This window comes from Protomyctophum parallelum (genome assembly GCF_964188405.1).
Source record: "Protomyctophum parallelum genome assembly, chromosome: 7".
Lineage (NCBI taxonomy): Eukaryota > Metazoa > Chordata > Actinopteri > Myctophiformes > Myctophidae > Protomyctophum > Protomyctophum parallelum.
In genome coordinates this window covers 41,696,260-41,718,672 of record NC_139705.1, presented here as the reverse complement: position 1 = coordinate 41,718,672, position 22,413 = coordinate 41,696,260, and the positions used below count along the sequence as shown (strand labels likewise).

The following is a 22,413-nucleotide window of genomic DNA, read 5'->3' as shown; positions in this document are numbered from 1 at the left end:
ATAAAATAGTGCATTAATTACATTTTTTAAAGATGAAATATGGAGATACAATGCCAGAGAGCAGGTGGGATATTAGCAGTGAGTCACTGCTGCTAGTCTAGTCTTGTGAGAGAGGGGAAGCCGAGCTCTGTGCTGGATTTACAACAGAACAGTTGCTCTGTAGATAGGAATATAGAGTTGTGCAAACTCATTTAATTTGAAAATAACCAATCTGGGCCCGGGCGACTGGCGTAGCCGTCTGGGCGCCTAGGTTGGAGTGTGCGTCTCAGGTTTGAGTCCCGATCCCGATGACCTTTGCTGAGTGTCACCCCCCACCTCTCTCCCCATTTCCTTTCAAACTACTGTAATCTATCAATAAAAGGCAAAAAGCAAAGTTACCATGTTTACCCAGGGTAACTGGACTAAGCTCAAGAACTTGTTTACAGCCAGGCCCTGCTCAAAAGAAGCCAGACTCAGTACATATCAATCTCCTTGAAATTAAAATGTTGCAATACACTCCTGTGAGACACCATTTCATCTGAGGGGAACCAGTGGATGGTCTGATAGAGACAGTAGGAGTGAATTGTCTGATGACATCATCATATAATCATTAATGATGCAGGAGCTGGGAACTCCTATCGGGCCTTTTGCCGGTCGGCTCTATGGCTCCACCTGGTGGCCATAGAATTAAGAGAAAGGTCACTATGGAAACATTTATGTCAGCACAGACACGTTGGTCATCTCACTTCTCAAATGGTTTATTTCAGCACAGACACATTGGTCATCTCACTGTCTCAAATGGTTTATGTCAGCACAGACACATTGGTCATCTCACTGTCTCAAATGGTTTATTTCAGCACAGACACATTGGTCATCTCACTTCTCAAATGGTTTATTTCAGCACAGACACATTGGTCATCTCTCTGTCTCAAATGGTTTATTTCAGCACAGACACATTGGTCATCTCACTGTCTCAAATGGTTTATGTCAGCACAGACACATTGGTCATCTCTCTGTCTCAAATGGTTTATTTCAGCACAGACACATTGGTCATCTCACTGTCTCAAATGGTTTATTTCAGCACAGACACATTGGTCATCTCACTTCTCAAATGGTTTATGTCAGCACAGACACATTGGTCATCTCACTTCTCAAATGGTTTATGTCAGCACAGACACATTGGTCATCTCACTGTCTCAAATGGTTTATGTCAGCACAGACACATTGGTCATCTCACTTCTCAAATGGTTTATGTCAGCACAGACACATTGGTCATCTCACTTCTCAAATGGTTTATTTCAGCACAGACACGTTGGTCATCTCACTGTCTCAAATGGTTTATGTCAGCACAGACACATTGGTCATCTCTCTGTCTCAAATGGTTTATGTCAGCACAGACACATTGGTCATCTCGCTGTCTCAAATGGTTTATGTCAGCACAGACACATTGGTCATCTCACTTCTCAAATGGTTTATTTCAGCACAGACACATTGGTCATCTCTCTGTCTCAAATGGTTTATTTCAGCACAGACACATTGGTCATCTCACTGTCTCAAATGGTTTATGTCAGCACAGACACATTGGTCATCTCGCTGTCTCAAATGGTTTATTTCAGCACAGACACATTGGTCATCTCGCTGTCTCAAATGGTTTATGTCAGCACAGACACATTGGTCATCTCTCTGTCTCAAATGGTTTATTTCAGCACAGACACATTGGTCATCTCTCTGTCTCAAATGGTTTATTTCAGCACAGACACATCGGTCATCTCACTGTCTCAAATGGTTTATTTCAGCACAGACACATTGGTCATCTCGCTGTCTCAAATGGTTTATTTCAGCACAGACACATTGGTCATCTCGCTGTCTCAAATGGTTTATGTCAGCACAGACACATTGGTCATCTCACTGTCTCAAATGGTTTATGTCAGCACAGACACATTGGTCATCTCACTGTCTCAAATGGTTTATTTCAGCACAGACACATTGGTCATCTCACTTCTCAAATGGTTTATGTCAGCACAGACACATTGGTCATCTCACTTCTCAAATGGTTTATGTCAGCACAGACACATTGGTCATCTCACTTCTCAAATGGTTTATTTCAGCACAGACACATTGGTCATCTCACTTCTCAAATGGTTTATTTCAGCACAGACACGTTGGTCATCTCGCTGTCTAAAATGGTTTATTTCAGCACAGACACGTTGGTCATCTCTCTGTCTCAAATGTTTTTTTCCTTTTCAGAGAATTTCGGTGGAAATATGGTTGTGTTTCAGAGTCATGCTCTTAATGCAGACTCACACCATCCCATCCTGTTAGCATGTGGGTCTTGAAAACGTTGTGGCTGACACTGCCCCCTGCTGGGCCTGTATGGAAACCACATGCTCTATAAGAAAAAGAAGGAGCTTCATTGTCACATGATCACATCACAGGTTTACAGGTGTAGACAAGTGGGGGAGTGTTTTTTCCAAAGGTCCAAAGTTTGTGTCGTTTTCAGGAAAGTGGAAAAAGAATAGAAATAGAAATAAGAGTAAGGAAAATAGGTCAGATGTTGGTCAAAAGTTAATAACAATAAATACAAGAAAGGCATGAGAAAGGTGTGAGGGAGTATGTACAGGATAATGAATGTGTTGCACTGATACCGTACATCATAAAAGCAGCATGCAAGTGCAACGTATTAGCATTCTAAAGTCTCTGTCTTTCTATACATTGCAGTTGTGACGAGTACGTCACCCAGCTGGACCACATGCAGCGTCAGCTGGCGGCGTCCGAGGACGAGAAGAAGACCCTGAACTCTCTGCTGCGCATGGCCATCCAGCAGAAGCTGGCCCTCACCCAGCGCCTAGAGGACCTGGAGTTCGACCACGAGCAGGTCCGCCGCGGCGGCAAGGCCCGCAGTGGCAAGGCCCTCAAATCCGGGGGCACCAACAACCCCCACGTAAGTCAGAGCCTCACCTGCGCCGGCCTGGGCCGCCCGGAGCTCAACAGCGCCTTGCCCAGCGGCATCATGGGAGGTCCCATGGTGTTCTGCAGCGAGAAGTACAAGATCTACTGCGACTAAAGCGGAGGGACATCCGCTTGGGACTGCTGTGTACAGAGAGGGGAGGGGTGGTCCGCGCCTCCCCTAGCCTTAGTGTTCAAGAGCCCCACTCGCTCGCTTCATAGCCCAGCCTTCGCTGAGCTCCTCTAGGGCAGTGATTCTCAACCTTTTAATTAACGAGGATATTAAAAAGGTGTGATATGCATTAGGGCCACGGTGTTCCTTTAACTCTGACAGCGTACGTTATCAGAGTTAAGGACCCGCAAACGGTCCCATTTGGACCCCCCGGTGGTCCCCGGGATCTGACGTTGAGAACCAGCGCTCTAAGGGCACGTGTGTCTAACCTTCATATGGCTGTTCACGCCTGCTAGTGTAAACGCTTAGAGGAATGCGATGTCTATGTACAGTGTTCGCTCCACGTGGGGGGGTAGTAGACATATACTATGGCATGTGGGGTTATAGGAACGTCCATCAACGTGGCTTGATGGGGGTTTTGTTGTGGATATTATGGGGTGTCTAATCTTTCCGCTGTCATGGTGGTGTACGTATGATGATGTAACGGGTGGCAGCTTTCGTGGTCGTTCTGTTGGGACCCACCAGCCACCACCTCCCCCTGTTACCCCTCGAGTGTGTTCCCTGTGTGATTTAGAGGGGGGCGGGGGACTTGTGGAGAGGACGTTACTGTCATGGTCACGTCCTCTCGCTCTTAGGATTGTTCGTTGGCATGGGTGCTCCTTGGAAAAAGCCCCCATCCTCCTTCCTGTTCTTCTGTGTCCCCGGGGACGAGACCCCCGGGGACGAAAGTCCCGGGACGACCCCCACCGGGACTGACCTCTTTGCCCAGCAACCTATTGTCCAATCAGGTCACTCTTAAAATGTTTACATGAATGAAACTAATGGAGAAATATGCAAACTCCCCCTGCTGTGGGCTAGGGGAAGCACAGTCATTTGCTGTGCTCTTTTTAATGGAAAATTCCAAACTCAAGAAGCAGGTTTGCTGTTGATTTGATGTCAGAGGAGGAGGTGGGTGGTCAAAAGGAGCACCTGGGTCCACCGGGGTGTGTGTGTGTGTGTGTGTGTTTAATTTCAGGATACTGTGACACTAGCACACCAACACGATTGGGTCGGTCAAATCGCATGGCTTTGTAGCTGGAAAATGCTTATGAGCTTTTTAAAGGTTGTCTTTTTTTTCTCTGTTGCCAGGTGTGTGGTGCAACAGTAGCTCATGTACTACAGGGCTTTACATTACAAAGAGAGGAGTTATTTGAACACATGAGGGCTATTCTGTGTGAGCTGTTACGCTACAGCATATGGTGGATCATTTCAGAGCCATATTTGCGTAAGCAAGAAAGTTTAAGACAAATCGATCTGAGTCCACACCCAAAATTAAGTGCACTTCAGCATGGGTGCCTCAGGTTCCTACTTCTGTTTTAAAAAAAAGAAGTGATTACTGTGAACAGATTCAATATAATTTTAATCAAAGATTATTTTCCTTTTTAAGCGGAGTAAGATCCTAAATGAGCACAAATCAATAACGAAGATCACGAATCTGCAAATGAAACCGAGCGACATCACTCTGCAAAGTGCCTGTCGACCCAAACACTTGATATATTTATCTATCTATCTCATCTGTAAATGTAAAGGCCTGTCCTTCCTGTGTGTCTGAAGTTGAGCTATAAACACTTCTCTTCCTTTATATCCACTGTTTGTGTGATACAGTAATGCCTAATTTATACTTAAGTTGTGCACCTGTGTCGTGCGCCGAAACAATAGCCAGCATCGGCTATTTTCGGTATGCGACATGACGCGCAACCAAACCCGCCCTCATGTTTCTAACCTGTGTCCTTGTTGTCACTCGCCTGTCATGGCGACCTTCTCTCTCTCTTAGATTGTCAGCAGCTTGCTGCTCCCACAGCGCACCCTACGGCGCCTCTCACCCTTTAACTAGAATGAGGCATTGTGGGGAGGGGGTGTTTGTCAGGTAACGTCCTCACGCACGTGTGTGAGTGTTTGTGTGTGTTCCACAAACCCGTGTGTGTTATCGCAGCATCTGAGTTTCAGCATTGACGTGAAGGACCCTCGTGCGCGTGTATGTTTTCATGATATTTGCAAAATGGAGGGTCGTTCATTTCTGATTTGTTGCTTGGTGTGTGTGTGGGGACAAACTATTTGTACTATATTTAGTATTCAAAATAGCTTTAATCTCATTGCAAGCTAGCGTTAGGCAGATACAAGAATATGTGGGGCTCGTGTTAGTAAAATCCATGTCACTGCTTGTGGATCATAAACACATTAGCTTTATGATGCTCTTAAAAGCAGGGTTGATGTGAGGAAATCCTGCAAGATTAATCAAGTTATGCTTCTTTTTTTTAGACTTCCAATAACTTGTATGTAAAGTTCTATATTCTTGATAATATTGTGTTCAAGTTATGATCTTGCAGGATCCTCCTATAGTATTCCTCCCTCTGAAATAATGACGAAGAGGGAGATGTAGTCAGCCCTGCTTGAGTGTGCAGACATTAGCACACAGACAGCATGGAGAATAATGCAAAAAAAAGAACACAAGAAAATCCTCTGCGGAGGTCAATCACTCATCTGTTTTGAGTTCCACTTAACTTTGCAACAGCGAACATATTCCGTTCCTATCAGTTTACGCAGACAGAGAAAGGCTTCTGGGAGTAGAGAGAGGAAAACTACTCGACGTCTCTAAGCAGAGAGAGATAAGAAAGCGAGACACCCCGTCCGGTGTGTCTGGTGAAATGCTGACTCTGATACTGTGGAGAAATGAGTCCATGGGTTTTCCTGAGGGACGGACAAACCCTTGGCGATTTGATGAACAAACAAATGAATTCATTTTACATGTTGTTGTTCCATCAACTGGTTATTTAACCAGGACATTGATTCAAATTAGTTCACTCTTTGAACCCTTTTCCTTGGTTTTATAGGCTCTGTGGAAGCACAGAGCTGTACTAGATAGACACTACAACTCCGCCATATCATTGTGATTAAACCCTCCAACTAGTTTGTAATCAATGTCTGGTTGATCGGGTGACATCATAGCATGTCACTTGAAAAATAAAAAAGATACAGCTCCTCCTACCTCTGCCTGCAGGCTCGTCCCACTTCACCTTTGAGTTCTCTTACACTCATACACACCGCTGCGTCCAATTTATGATTGGTTAATGAGCCTGCATGTAAAAAAAAAAAAAACTAATTTCCATTAACCTGCATGGCACCATGGGAAAGACCATGTCTGCTGACCTGGTTGTGGGATTTGGCTTTAACTCTGTTGTGGAAATGATAGTTTGTGGTACTTGTTGTGAGACATTGGCTTCCTAGCTGCACGTTCTTGTGTGTGTGTGTGTGTGTGTGTGTGTGTGTGTGTGTGTGTGTGTGTGTGTGTGTGTGTGTGTGTGTGTGTGTGTGTGTGTGTGTGTGTGTGTGTGTGTGTGTGTGTGTGTGTGTGTGTGTGTGTGTGTGTGTGTGTGTGTGTGTGTGTGTGTGTGTGTGTGTGTGTGTGTGTGTGTGAATTGAATGGCTGAAATGAATAGCTTTCAAGATGACAGAACTGCTGCTGGCAGCCTACTGGACACCTAAAACAGCTTAATGCCTTTTGGACATTTGTAGTTGCTTCTAACTAACAAGAGCTGCCGTTTTCTTAACCGTTTTGGCTGGCGTGCACTCTAAATTAATAATTAATGCAAAGTCTGATGATTTGTTTTTTTCCCATTTTGCAGTAATTACGATAATTCTGCCCGGATGAGGAACCATCAAGGTCCATTCTCACTGCTGATTTGGTTCCCCGATAGGAGTTAACACTACTGCATAACCTATTTGAACTCGAAGACATCAAAACAAACACACACACACACACACACACACACACAAAAACAAATGAAAACACTGATTTGGAAAATGTCCTGCTTCTTTCCCTCCTCGGTTGAGACACTTTGAACAGAAATTAAAACATTATTTTTAGGCGCTGTTGTCGGAAGCCAATGTTTCACACAAGTAAAATGAACATAAACAGAGTTCATGATTGAGTGGGAAATGGGGTTGTTTCCCAATGTAAATCAACAAGCTGTTTAATCTTGTTTTTCTTTTGTTTTAGTTTATTGTTTTCTTAACCTGTGCACTTTTATTATATAGGATTATAACATACCATTATTAACCTAGGAAAAAGCAGTAGTGGTTTGTGAGTTATTCAGTATCTACATGCTATATGATGAATATAAATACTGTATACATCCGTCTGAATTGTCTCTGGGTTGAAATTACAGAGACTATTTACTCCTTAAGATACCAGAAACCACAGACCTACTATTTGACTTTATCCTTCAGAATTTATCCATCGAATAACCATTGTTGCATATGTTATGTCATTATGTTATTATAATTATGTTTGTTCTACTGCCATGATCTTTAAAAAAAATCCAGGGTGAGCAAATTCTGGGTTTTTTTTTCATGTATTTATTATTCCTAGGAATAGTTCAAAATAACACAAAAGAAAACTTGACAACGCTTCGATTCAAATTGGTAAGTTTGGGGTTTCCCTATCATCTTACCAGGGGCGTTCCACTGAAAAGGGATCACTGACCTCCAGAATTCTCTGCAAGTGAATCAATTAAATTCCAAATTGGAATTGTTTCATTCTCTCTTTGTTTATTGTGCCAAATCTTGGTACGCCGTTTAGGAAAAGAATCAAGAATCTGTAAGAAGACAAAGCGTCAAGTCAGAGAGGTGTAGTGGGTTCGGGGTCGTCCGTACGTAGCTCTCCTCGCTGAGCGCCAGGACTTTTTGTTTTTACGTTTTAGTTCTTTGTTTCTGACCAGTAGTGCCTTTCATTGTTTCAAGGGAGAATCTTAGACTAGCATTTTATGTTTTATTTTGCTTCAGGTGGGGGCTATTGGTTCAAAATGACTGAGCAGCAATAAGTGCAAAGGGAACAATGACACCTTTCAGCATGATTGATATGATACTTTTGAAATTAGCTCAATAAAACTGAAATTGCATTGAATTCTGTCGGTTAGTGGTCCCAACAATTAATTCAGGGGTATTGAGAAGTTGATGTTTTTTTTTTCATTTTTGTTTTCCTTATTTTATTTTGTATCAAACTTTGGGAACCAAATAAAATAAAAATTGGCCTCCTATTATTATTATTATTATTATTCTTGAACAAAATGCTCCAAGCATCTGTAATGTTTTGGACTATTGGAAACATCTATGTATCTCTAGCTTTGTATGGTTAAGGTCATGTGATATCCATAGTATTGTTGAATAATGTGCAGAGAGCACATTTTTTTATCCTTTGTTGTCATCTACAGTTGTTTTTTTTTATTCTTTAATCTTTTTTTTTTACACCATCTTTAAGCATTATGTTTTCAGTAAACAGAAAACGACAATTTGCATCAACAAGCTTGAATCGTGCCATTACAGCCAGTTGCTTGTTTGTTGAGGCGGTGAAAAAAAGTCTGAAATGTGGATGAGAAGCTACAAAATTAAAGTGCAATTTTAAATAAACGTTTTACATTGAAAAGAACGAAGAAAAGAAAAGGGTTTTCTGTTTGCTGGAAGCGATGGCATTGTGTTATTATTAGCAGTGCAAACGTTATATTGTCATATTGTGTTTCAGTATTGACCCATAATGAGAGTTTGATACCTTTATATGAAATAATAACGACTTCACTTGTATGTTGGTATTTATTTGAATTTGTCATGCAGTACTGTATTCTTATTGATAATGTGCATTATGATTAGAGGCATATTGATTACAGCTAAATGTCATATGCATGTTCCTCAGTCACATGGGAACCTTTACACAGAATTGAAAAACAAACGTATAACTTTGTCAAGGGTTGGAAAAAAGGAAGAAAAAAACGCAAAAACAGAGTTTAGTCTGATGTATTACTGCTGAAACCTAACAGTATAAAAGTGTTGTTTGTTTTCCAGTAGAGAGGAGGTTTGTCGACTGTGTAAAGGTAGTCATACTGGCTAAAAATCAATAAACGTGACTTAACGTCCCCAAGATGTCAATCTGTGTTGTTATTTATAGCTTATTTTGCAGCAGTCAGGAATCAGAATACATTTTATTGTCTCATCACATGTTTTTGCAGGTGTAAAGAAGTGGGTAAAACTTTTGACAATCTTTGTCATTTTAATGTTTTAATTTCAAACCCATTAAAACCGGGACATTTTTGCAGCTGCAGTGACATTTTCAGATCCGCGGAACGCAGCGAATCAGGCTGGAACCCAGGCTAGGAAATGTAGCTATAGGAGAAACTATTAGAAATTAGGATTTAGGATTAGGATTTTGGTTTAGAACGGTGGTTCTCCAAAATGTTGCTTCATGCCATGCTGCAAGCTTGTATTTTTGACCATTTTTGGAAAATCTTGAAAGTGTTGAATCATTTTGAATAACACGGGGGTCTGCAAGTGGCCAAATATAGGCCTAAATTTGGCGGTCCGTGGCACGAAAACGTTAGAACTACTGATTTAGAAAGCATTTGTAGAATCTGCCTCAGGTCTTAATGGGTTATTGAGAAAGAACAAGGATCAAAACAGATATTACAATGTTCCTGATATGAGAGTGAAAATAAATATACCAGCAGGTCAGCAGATCTTCATGAGCACGTGAAGGGTTAACTCGCTAAGTATGCAGTCAGATGCTGCTCTCTCTCCTCGAGAGTGTTCCCAGCTGGAAGCTCTGCTCTGGCCTGCATGGGGGAGTCGAGTAGGAGGGGGGGAGTCAAGGAGGAGGAGGGGGAGTCAAGGGGAACTTCCCAGCTGTCTGAAAATCCGCAGGATAGATCACATTTCAGACAATGAAACCAACTTCTCCCTCAGTCTTTTCTCTGCCATCTAGCTTGGAATTTAAGGTCAGGGTGCTGCTACTGTGCATGTTGGCTCGCTGGAAACCTCTGCTACACCAGTTTGTCTCAAAGTAACCTTGAGTGGGTTCCAAATGGCCCTGTATGGGTGTGTATAACTCTGAGAGTGTACAAATGTACACTGGTCCATTAGTACACTCTCAGTTATGGGAGTCCTTGAAATAAAAAAAGTTTGAGAATCGCTGTACACTAAATGGAACAGAGCCTTAATTTATCATCTGTAACACCTGTGAAGGAAGTCGGAAGAAGCCCGGAAGTAGGAAGAGTTTTAATGGCTGCTGTGCTGCTCTCTCTCTCTCTCTCTCTCGGCAGCAAATTAAAGACACGCCCACATATACAGAGGCGAGCCAATTGGCTTCTGACCTTTCATACACCCGGTGCTTCCTGCCAGAGCGCGGGAGCTCTCCTCCGTTTTGGAGTGGACCTCCATGGCTTCCTGTTGGAGCTATTCAAACTAGCAGAACACATGCTGACGAGCTGGAATAGTTTTAATGGGGTCTTTCTTCAGAAGTTGTCACAGTCCGTCGTTGATGTGTTTCTTAGTCGTGATAGAATACTGTGCCACTCTGGCACAGGACTCGCAAATTGATCGGTCACACTCACAATCCATCTGAGGCCATGCAGCGCATGTGTCCAGTCTGTCCACCAGTCACAGTGAAGGAGATTTGTGTTAATGTTAAATTTATGCAATATTTTGCTGGGGATCTCCTGGAACCCCACCAAAGACCCCACTTTGAGAACCACATGCGTGGGCATAATAATGAATATGAACTCCACTTCTTTGGAGTATTTTCTTTCTTTTTGTCACTGTACTTTTGCACAAAAAATGCAATATGTCCATCCTAGATATTTAGGAGCAGTGGGAACTGCATGTGCCCGGCGAGCGCTTAGCACTTAGGAGCAGTGGGCACTGTGCCCAGCGAGCGCTTAGCGCTTAAGTGTCTTGCTCAGGGACACTTTGACACATAAGCTTGTCCACAACACTACTACAGACTGTTCTACCGTTTGCCATGTGGCCATACGATTGAATTTGATAGGCTGTGCATATTTTGGTGGAACAGAGGGAAGGGGTCAATTCATCATCGGCGGTCCATGACATCATAGTAGTAACAACAACAGAGGAGTCTTTGTTGGACTCCCCTCACGTCTCGTGTATCCTGTCCTGCAACAGCCTGGCCGGCCTGGCCTGCTGGCACACAGCATGTAGGTCACTGGGAGCCATGCCATGACCTACTGTAATTCCTCCCCAAATCTACAGTCAGGTGCTGTGATTGATTACACCTATTGTGACAGACAGTGTGCAATGATTATCCTCAGCTTTTGTTCTAACCACGTCCCATTGCTGACCACTCACCACTTGGTGGCACTATATCCCTGGTATTAGGAAGATACAAACTTGAAAGATTGTCCTTGTTTAGACTTGAACTTTATTGACACACATTACAGGATTACAGGTGTGAAATGGGTGAAATTATTTTTCGTACAAGCTCCGATCATTTGAGGTTAGGGTCAGATATATCCTAATATTACTGATGGGATTTGAGTGAAATATCTGTTTATATAAGCAGGTCAGATATTCCAGATATTCTTGATATGGCTATTGAGTATACAGTAAGATATACCTGTAGCCTACATATAGGTGTATCATTGTTAGAAGAAATGGCAAGCAGCCGCTGGCCGATGCCAAGTAACAGCTTTAATTCAGTTCAAGGACTAACACTGACCTCAGGCCTGCGTAGTGTGTGCATGTGTGTGTGCGTGTGCGCGCGCGTGTGTGTGTGTGTGTGTGTGTGTGTGTGTGTGTGTGTGTGTGTGTGTGTGTGTGTGTGTGTGTGTGTGTGTGTGTGTGTGTGTGTGTGTGTGTGTGTGTGTGTGTGTGCATACATGCGTGCATGTGTGTAAGTGATATTTCTGTGATTCTTCTGAGTTTGCAGTCTGCCTGCCTGCCTAACTGCCTGACTGCCTGACTGACTGTCCAAATGTCTTTCTGGATGTGCATGAGTGTGTGTGTGTGTGTGTGTGTGTGTGTGTGTGTGTGTGTGTGTGTGTGTGTGTGTGTGTGTGTGTGTGTGTGTGTGTGTGTGTGTGTGTGTGTGTGTGTGTGTGTGTGTGTGTGTGTGTGTGTGTGTGTGTGTGTGTGTGTGTTTATTTCAGTGACACTGAATCAGAATGACTCCTACAAAGAGTCTCCTTCATGTGTTTCCGTCATGTGATGCATCATGTGATGACCTGTACTGTACTGTATCTCCGCGTGTAGCCTGAAGGAGCAGTCCTGGAAGGACATCAGGTGGTCTGCTCTGCATGGAGAGGGAAACAACATGATGATGTCGGGCTCCACACATAATGTACATATATACACTGTATCTACTTCAAACACACAGTCTTTCATGTGTATCTTCTTCAAACACACAGTCTTTCATGTATATTCTTCCTGGACCGGTGTACGTAAAGGCTATCGTTCTCAAACCTTTTCATTTCAGGGACTTCCCATTTTGGTATGCATATCAAACTGGGAGGTCAGCTGATGATTAGGCCACAGACCTCCATAACTCAGAGAGTTACAGATCTAACTATCATTCATTTAGCTGGGGACGCCCTGAAACCTGGGCCCTAAGGGAACGTTTATGAACCCTACGTACCTCATGCTACATAAACATTCCACCAGGGGCACACTGGAAACAAATCAGCCTAGGGATAGAAATAGCAGCGAACCCTCAATTTAGCTATTTTGTGAAAGCACAAAATGCATCAACTTAATGTTGAGTTGTGTAGATCATAATATGATCTACACAACTCAACATTAAGTTAATGCATTTTGTATAGTATTATTTATCCATATGATTATATTATAATCATATGGATAAAAAATGAATAATACTTCAGTGGTTATGGGTATAGTTGCACTTTATGTTGATGAACTCTTCATCATGATACACATACAACAACATTCCACATGCCTGAGTTTGAATCTGTCTGTCTGTCACGAGCCATGGCAGCCTAGGTGGGCCCTCACCACCGTTCAGGCCAGGGCATGTCATAGGTGAAAAATGTTGTGAAAATATTTGATGAATTTGACATTATTTTGATGAAAATAGCTCACAAGATTGTGATGCGCTGTGAGCTTGTAGGCCTACAGCAAAGAGAGTTGGTGTATAGCCCTTGCATTGTGTTAGAAACCTGCTGACACTTTTGGTGTTAGCGGGTGAAATCTGAGCCATGATTTAACGCAACATGTACTTGTCGTACCCTATATTGTTTATCTTTCTGCCGTATGATATGACATGATATTTTGTAGCTAGGAGTCAAGATGTCTCCGCTTGGTCTGATAGCTATCGTTTTGGTACAGCCTGGCTTGTTGTGATTTGATCAGCTTGTCCTTCCTTCAGCTAGATTATAACTATGATGATCTGATCCTTGTTTGTTGGCAGAACTACCTTGGGCTACCACTGTTGGCGTTGTCACATAGCCTACTTCTTTCTCACCATTATATCATCTATATTAAAGCATAACCGTCCACCGCCTTGAATATTGTCTCCGACTCCTCTTGCCTATTTGATTGGATAATTCATCCACAATTCCATGACTCTTCTCTACCTCCTGAGCCAGCTGTGCGACCCAGATGTGGACAAAAACAATAGCCTACGTCTCATACTGCACTGAAAGTGCCCCAACCTTGAATGTCAAGGCTCCTTGAGTGTGTTCAGACGTAGTTCACACCTTTATTCAGAGGCAGATCATCCAGGACGCATTGTAATTCTAGGTTGGAACAGGCAAGATGTATCTCTCTCCACACTATCGCTGGTGTCTGTGTCAGTTAACATGAAAGGGAATGACAGCCAGTGTCACCTCGTAATTTGCATGTGACAAGCACTGATTGCATGTGACAGACGCTGATTGTATGTGACAGACACTGATTAGTGTTTTGCTGGTGTGTGATTACTGGTGGTGGAAACTGAGTTACACCTTCTAAAAACATGCCCACTGAATAAGACATCAGAGACACAATACCCATAACCCATTAAACAATATCATCCAAAATGAGTTTAAAAAAACTGTTTATCAAAAGCAAAACATTGTGTGTGCGTGAGTGCGTGCGTGCATGCATGCATGCGTGTATTCCAGGACCGGGGATGTGGTAGTTTAGACAGTTTTTGGTTTAGACTAGTCATTGGTTAGACCAGTCATTAGTCCTACAACTACAACCTATCTCAAACCTATCACAGACAGACAGACAAGACAGACCAGACAGACCAAACAGACCAGACAGACAGACAGACAGACAGACAGACAGACAGACAGACAGACAGACAGACAGACAGATAGACAGACAGACAGACAGACAGACAGACAGACAGACAGACAGACAGACAGCGTGTGTCCTGGCCTATTTACAATCATCCACAGCAACAACTTCCAGAGGCCTTTCAGCATGTGCACTGACACGTTCAGAAATCATTCTCGCTGCACTGCAAGACTGGAAATCAAAGGCCAGTGAGGAGAGAAGGTTTTCTACACTCCTTCAACTACCTGCTGCTGGGTCTCTCAGATGGAAAGGGGAAAATGTGTGATTAAAGGGCCATTCTCTACGTTCTTTTCTCCTACATTTAAAAAAAAATAGGCCTATATTTCAAAAGTTTTTTAATAGAAAAAGTATAAAAAAATATTAAACAAACAAAAAATAAATTCCATATATAAAAAACGAAAATAATTAAGAAGTAGTGAAATTATCCAATCTACAAGCTGACAATGTGGCGCGAAACAATGCGTTGTGCGCTTGCAGATCTACTATTTTCACTAGTTTGGGTCTCGGGCTCTCTTTTGAGTCTCGACCTGAAACGTTCGGGAACCACTCTTTCTAACTGGCGGTGATGACAAAGTCCATTCCACCACTATAACAAAGATAATGGTTATAGTGGTTATAGTTATAGTGTTTGGGGAGAATGGCATCTTTAGGCTGATTATAGATTAGGGTAAATAAACTATTACAACTGTGGGAATGTCCTGGAGGCAGTGGTGGAGGAGGAAGTAGGCTACTCAAAATGTTTTACTCAAGTAAAGTTAGTAAACGTATAAATACCCTGTTTTTACAAAGTGCAAAGGTGTTGTCTTCAGAATATATTTAAAGTTAAAACAAAAAGTGAAATGATATTTACTCTGATATAAACAATTGAAAAACATTCAAGTAAAGTAAAAAATAATAATAATCAAAATAGGACTTAAGCATAGTACTTGAGTAAATGTACTTAGTTACTTTCCACCACTGCCAGTGCCTGGGGGCTTGCATATAATGCTACAGTGACAGTGGTCTATTACAGGGTGGTGTGAATAGAGTGGTGCAGTGGCTGGCAGGCTGCCAGATGGTGGTGTGTGTGGGGGTGGGGGGGTTTGGGGGGGTGTATCATTACAGAGTGACAGACCCCACTGTTGTCTGTGTTGATTTGAGGCAGAGGAGAAGCGTGCAGCTACACTGGCATGTCACAAAGGGGGTTAATGGTGCGTAGCCCACTAGCCCAGTCGACGCTGGTTTCAACAAGGGAGAGACATGGTGGATAGGAGAGAGGGAAAGACACACACACACACACACACACACACACACACACACACACACACACACACACACACACACACACACACACACACACACACACACACACACACACACACACACAGAGAGAGATACATTTGATAAATTGCTGATAATTGTCTCCAAATGTATTATAGCCTACAATGTCTGCATTAACCTTGAAAATGTGCTGCTATACTTGTTTGCTGCTACTTATATAATAAGCTATCCTTGTCTATTTCTAAACAGAATGCACATATTTGTGGTTTCATATAAGCTATAGTTTTTCAAAGTTGCAATGTGACACAGCTGTTTACACGATTCCTCTTCATTGTAGCCTACATGCATTTTGATTGTATTATTTCACAGAATTCACACTTCCTAATGAAGCCCTTTGAGTTGAAGAGAGAGAGAGAGCTAGCTTACACACTGGAAATGATCTACCCAAAACCAGAGCAAAATGGAATGCTGTTTAGCTCTAAACAGAGTACAGTAGCACCTTATCCCTAAACTTCTTTGTCTTTCTTTTTTTTTTACTATTTACTATTTTGAAAAACATTGTAAGCAAACTAATATTCAAAATAGTACAAAAGGCAACGTAGTTTAGGGATAAGGGGTTTACGAACTAACGAAAATAGGGCTCTTCTTTGTGGGGAGAGTAGGGGGGAGAGGGGGGGGGGGGTAGTCATACCAGGTGGTTTGAACTGACCACATGAAGAAGCCTATATTTTACACAGGACTCTGACAGGACAAGGGGAGATATACAGCCCTAGTCTACTACATCAAACAGGCCATGTCACAACTTTACAGAAGACAATGACTACTTTGCTGATGAAAGCAGCTGTGGTTTTTTAATTTCCCTTGGGGGTCGATGAAGTATCTCTATTCTATGTCTATTCTATTCTATTCTGCAGTGCTAACATTAAACAATATCATATTTCCTTGAACCTCTAACCATCTGACGTTCAGAGAAATTAGCAAAATGGGAACAAGAAAGAAAGCTGCCTTGTACATTTTAACTTTATTGATATGTTCCACTATATTTTACTCTTATTCTCTTAAATGTATGCCTTTTCAATTATAATTACAACTGTTATAAAAAACAATCTATTTGAGGAATATCTGGAATATGAAACTATATTAAAAACCTTTCATTACAAAATATATCATGGAAACAAATCAACCGGGTCATTTTTGACCCACTTATATGCAAATAGTACTTCACCCATTTTCAACCATATCTTCATAATCGGTCCTCCTCACATGGTACCAACTCACGCAGGAGGGCTGTGGGCAGTTTCTGTTAGCTTGGGCTCCCAGTCACTGCATGGTGGTAGGCGGGTTTCTCAACTGTCCACAGCCCACCTCTGTGATACAGACAGAGTAGACAAAAATGGTATTATAATGAGCATTAGTGAGGAAAGGATATAAGATGGGTGACGTGGTCCTAACCCATTTTGGGCGGGAACCCCTTTTGGTGTTAGCATTATGTTATGCTTTAGCTATTGAAAAATAGCAGATCTACAAGCTCGTAGTGCGCCACTCGGTGCGCTATGAGCTTGTAGATCTGCTATTTTTGAAAAATCGAAGAACGACTGACATAGAAACATAGCTTTTTCAGAAAACTGTCAGGATGTAGAAGACATTTTTAGAATCTTATCTCAGGTCAATTAAGCTTGCATAAAATAATTGCACCCTCTTATAGGCCTACCTGCAGTTGATCTGGAAAGTCAAGCTGTCAAGTCCTTGTTCTACTACTGCACTGACAGCTGACAGCAATTGTTAACTGGGCTGGAAATTCCAGAGGAATAAACTGCAGTCAATGGAACAGGAGCGAGAGAGAAGAGAAGAGAGGGCATGGGAGCACTGACATAGAAATGCCAGTTGGTATTTGTGTTCCAGGAACCCCCCCCCCCCCCCCCCCCCATCACAAAACGCCAAGAAGAGTAAAGAGCTGCCTATCTGTAGAAAGGTCTAATCACTTTCATCATTTCATGGGGCAACAGGCCTTCCCATGCACGGCTGCCAATAGGCCAATATGATGAAATGATCAGAGAAAGATCAAGTAAAGTAACTATAAAGTACATTTACTCAAATGGTGTACTGTACTGTACTTCAGTACGATTTTGACTTTTGAGACTTTTTAGTTATAATATAGTGTCTACATTTATTAATATAATATAGGCCCACATTAACAAATTAAACCTAGCTTGTTTTGTATACTTTGTGCAAATATCTACAAGCAGACAACAGATTGCAGACAGATTGCAACTGAGCGTTGCAATCAGTTGCAATCGCAATCAGTTGCAACTGAGCGTTGCAACAGATTGCAACTGCAGAGCGTTGTGAACGTTGTGTGAGCGTTGTGAACTTGCAATTTTCAAAAGATTTTGACACATTTTGAAAACCTTTGAAAGAACTTGAGAACTATTACATTTGGCATAGGAGTAGTTTTACTTTTAGTAGGCTACTACAATTAAGTATATTTTCACGCCAATAGCCTACTTTTGTATTTTGACTCAAGTAAAAATGTTACAGGACTTTTACTTGTAACAGAAACAGACAGTTTGTTTGTTTGTTTGATTGATTGATTAGTGAGTGAGTGAGTGCTTGAATAATTGAATTAATTATTATTCATTGGGGCTTGTGTATTCATTGTGGTCTATTGTACTCAATTCATCAACAGTTTGTCTACATTGTGGAATTGCTACGTTTATTTACACATCCGAGTAAGCTTCTTCCATCACTGATGATGTCATGGGACAACAACCCTTCCCATGCACTTCTGCCAAATTAATATCCATATGGCCTGGAGATTAAATAAATGATGAATGAATCATGTGAGTTTCAAAAATACACATTTGGAACGGCTGGCTTTATCTGTGAATAAACAGATAAACAAGGATGAAAGGGAACAAATATTAAAGCCACATTATTGCCATGCCATTGATGCCAAACTCCTTTGAACTGGACCATTAATTTGGTTATTCCATCCCAGTGGACCCAGGCTCAATGAATGGGACAGGGAGCGCGCGCGGCTGGCACACGGGAGCGCGCATCACAGAGAGAGAGAGAGAGAGAGAGAGAGAAGAGAGTTGTGTTTCTGGAGAGAGAGAGAGCGAGAGAGAGAGAGAGGGAGGAGAAAGGGAGTCGGGAGTCCAAGGATCACTGAGTCTCTATCAATGTATGAATCTGCAGAAAATGGCCCGGATAAATCCTCGCGTGTCCACAGAAGAACCACCGATAGTCCATGATCGTTCGCCGGCGAAGATTTTGTGAAACCAACGCAAAAAGAAGTCGAGGCTCTCCCGACTTTTGACACCGTTTTGCCGGGGAGGAGGAACAGGGGAACCGTTTCCAATCTCAGCGGAAAAGGACGGACGGACCGGGCTCAGCTTCAGCAGAGCAAAACACAAGAAAACATAAAAGTTTGTGCAAGATGCAGGGGCTTTCAGCCACTGGTAAGTGCATATAACTTCGATAAGCCACACTCCCGTCTGTGGCATTGTCTGTCGTATTTTTTCATATTCGTGAGTGTTGTTTATACTTCTTCTTTTAGAGGAGAGTAGGAGACTGCGTGTGTGTGTGTGTGTGTGTGTGTGTGTGTGTGTGCAGCGCAGTCTTCCAGAATTCCCAAATACTTTTGCCAGCTGTCAGCGGGGCAGCAGAAAGGCCCGTCCGTATCTTCAGGAGCTGTTCTCTCTGTGTGTGTGTGTGTGTGTGTGTTTGTGTGTGTGTGTGTGTGTGAGAGAGTGTGTGTGTGCGCGGCGTTCACCCACCTATTTATTTACCAACATGAAGTTGCGCTGACAGGACTAGAATAGGAGCAACGCTGTATCATATCCTCTCTGACGTCACCATGCAGCCCCCCCCTCTCAGCTTATCAACTTTGTGTGTTTAGTGTTTATTGGTGCTGTTGACTTCAGTGATTGACTAATACAGTCAATCAGTCATTAGACGGTCTACTCTGGACTCTGCAGTCTGTAGAGTAGAGGGTGTACACATGCAGCTGCTGATGAGGGTGGTGTTGGACTGTTGGTATCTGATCAATCTGATGATGATGATGAAAGATGAGTAGGGTAGTGGAATCATTCTTCAGAACATGATTTTAGTAGAGAGAGAGAGAGAGAGAGAGAGAGAGAGTGTGACTGTGATGCACTCATGAGGACAGGTTTGAGATGTCATTAGAAATCAGAAAATGTGTCTGTGTGTGTCTGTGTGTGTGCGCGCCAGCGTGCGTGTATGTGTATGTGTTTGTCTGTGAGTCTGTCTTGGCTGTGTGTGTATTACTATATCTTTGGGTGTACTCTTACTACTGTATGTGTGTGTGCACGCGCATGCGTTTGTGTATGTGTCTGGGCGGTCAGTAGGGGAAACAGGATGATTGCTTGTGTGGAATAAGCAATCAACTCGGTGTGCGCGTGTGCGTGCGTGGCACTGCGTGCGTGCATGCGCTCGCACACATGGGCATCTAAGTGGCAGCATATACGTGCACCCATGTGCACGTGCCCGTGGCTGGCACATGCTGGCACATTTCCCACTATAAGAGCAATTTCAGCGTTTGTTACGTTGTTATGCTTATGCTCTGTGATAACAACTGTACAGCAGTTTTTCTTTTTTCCTTTTATATTGTTTCCTTTCCTTTTCTTTTTCCTCTTCCAGTCAAAAGAAAGAATTCACTGTGGGTCGCGTCCAGAAGTGTACTGTAGAGATGTACTCATGTATCTGTACTTAACATTATGATGCTGCCAGAGTTCTTCAGAATAAAGGCACTAGAGTGCCAAGCAGATGGGCAGATTTTACTCTGAAAAGCCCCGCCTTCCATTCCCCCCCCAAAACCGGGAGGTATAATGTTCCATTGCTACCTTGCGCTGTCAAGTCTGATCTCTCTTTAGAAGCGTTAATATTCCAAACGAGATGCTTGGTTAAGTCAGAAATTAGGACTGTATAGAACATCGCCGTTCTGATCAAAACCATGGAGAGCGCCGTAGATTTAGAGATAATCGCAACATTTGTCGGCCCGTAAACAAGGAAGTGGACGGCTGCGTGCATGCACAAAACATGTCCAGGAGCTCTGTGCCAGGCGTTCCTAGCAACGGGAGCTGTCAAAAAATGGATTGCAGTGATCCCGTTTTATATAATTAAAAACGAGCTAAAGACTACGTATACACGTCCGAGGCCGAGACTGTGTATACAGATCTTTAGCATCATACGTGTTAAGTAGAATTTTGCGGTATTTTTATTTTTTACTTTACTGGAGTGTTCCCCATTTTTAATACTTTCACTAATACTCCATCACATCTCATCTGGCAAATATCGTGCTTTTACTGCACCACAGTTATTTGATAACAATAGTTACTACTAGTTACGTTGCAGATTTGGATTATTATTACAAAACATCCAATAACCAGCCCTAAATTCTGTATACTTCTGAGCTATTTGAGAATAGCCAAACTACACGCTCTCCACAACACTACAAGCAACTACAAGTGAGCACTGAGCATGTGGCTCTGCCATTTTCAAAAGATACATTTTGAAAACAATATTCTTTTTATTTTTTTTATTTACATTACATTACAAGTACATTTTGAATACTGAATGTTTACTTGTAACGTGAGTAGTACTTTTCCCCCACATTGTGGTATTGATACTTACAGTAAGTAAAATAATGTGAGTATACTTCTTCCATCGGTGGTGTTGTTATTACTGCATGTGTTGCATGGGTGGCGGACGGTGGTCCGTCCCTCATGGACGTTTTGCACATGACAGATTGTGGGCATTTGGCCCGAACGCAGATCACACCCCGACCCGACTCCACCCAGACCCGACGGCAGCTCTGTGAGTTACTGTGAGAACCCCAAACAGTGTAAAACTACAGTCTATGCTTTAGACCAGTGAGATAAAGCAGCACTGACAGGCTTTACATGACGAATGAGGGAGGAGGAGGAGGGCAAGAGAAAGAGAGGGAGTCTATCTCTCTCTCTCTCTCTCTCTCTCTCTCTCTCTCTGTGAGAGAGAGTTGGGGAGTGAGTATATGTACACTATACAGTATACTTGTGAGGGCCTACAAGTATATAGGCCTAGTAGAATTTGAGAATTATTACAGTGTGAGAAACATTTCCATGGTCCACCCACAAGAAAAACGTTTAAAAAGTTTTTTTAGAGAGGTAGGCTTGATTCATAGTTCAGTGCGGCTGTAACTTATTATAGCTGATCTACAAGTTCATAACATAACGTGGCGCAGCGCCATTCGACTCAGGCTTTAGGCTTGAGGATTGAAAACCCCCCAAAATAAAACAAAAACCCCCAGTAAAAATGGCATTTTATTGTGCTAAAATGACAACGTATATTAAAAGTATATTAAAGTGTGTGTGTGTGTGTGTGTTGATGGGGAGATCTCAGAGGTTGCAGTAGAGGTGAGCTGTGTGCAGTGAGACACTGTGTTTGTTGTGAGACTCAGGGGACAAATCGATCTGCCATCTTCTCGGCTGACTTTCGTATTTCCGGCAGTCCGGTAGCCTTATATCTCACACACACACACACACACACACACACACACACACACACACACACACACACACACACACACACACACACACACACACACACACACACACACACACACACACACACACACACACACACACACACACACACACACACACACACACACACACACACACACACACACACACACACACACATCACACATCTCTCTCATTCCCAAGACCTTACTCTTTTTTCCATCTTTCCATTCTCCCCCTCTCCCACACAGTTCCAGACGGTCCCAGATCAATCCCCCCCTTCTCTCTCTCTCTGTCTCTCTGTCTCTCTCTCTCTCTCTCTCTCTCTCTCTCTCTCTCAGCTGGTGTGGTGCTCAGTGCAGATCAGAAAACAGCTGTTAGATGAAAAAATTAAATGCATTGTTTCTTTCTGGAGTC

General features: G+C 42.6%; 2 protein-coding genes across 6 annotated transcripts in view; both read left to right on the top strand.

The window, feature by feature from the left end:
• LOC310861663 (protein bicaudal D homolog 2-like) overlaps positions 1 to 9,042 on the top strand; it is a 73,299-nt gene extending 64,257 nt beyond the window's left edge. The window contains exons 11-12 of one of the 3 annotated variants that reach the window (XM_083769214.1): positions 2,698 to 2,920; positions 6,760 to 9,042. In XM_083769214.1, coding sequence (XP_083625340.1) covers positions 2,698 to 2,920; positions 6,760 to 6,762 — 226 coding nt within the window. In that variant the 3' untranslated portion in view covers positions 6,763 to 9,042. Of the gene's footprint in view, positions 1 to 2,697 lie in introns of all 3 variants that reach the window. The other 2 variants (XM_083769213.1, XM_083769212.1) reach the window with 2 other exon arrangements.
• A 9,548-nt stretch (positions 9,043 to 18,590) lies between these two features.
• The window catches only part of fgd (faciogenital dysplasia), an 83,577-nt gene continuing 79,754 nt past the window's right edge, over positions 18,591 to 22,413 (top strand). For all 3 annotated transcript variants that reach the window (XM_083770148.1, XM_083770147.1, XM_083770149.1), the window contains exon 1: positions 18,591 to 18,933. In XM_083770148.1, the coding sequence (XP_083626274.1) occupies positions 18,912 to 18,933 (22 nt within the window). In that variant the 5' untranslated portion in view covers positions 18,591 to 18,911. The remainder of the gene's footprint in view (positions 18,934 to 22,413) is intronic.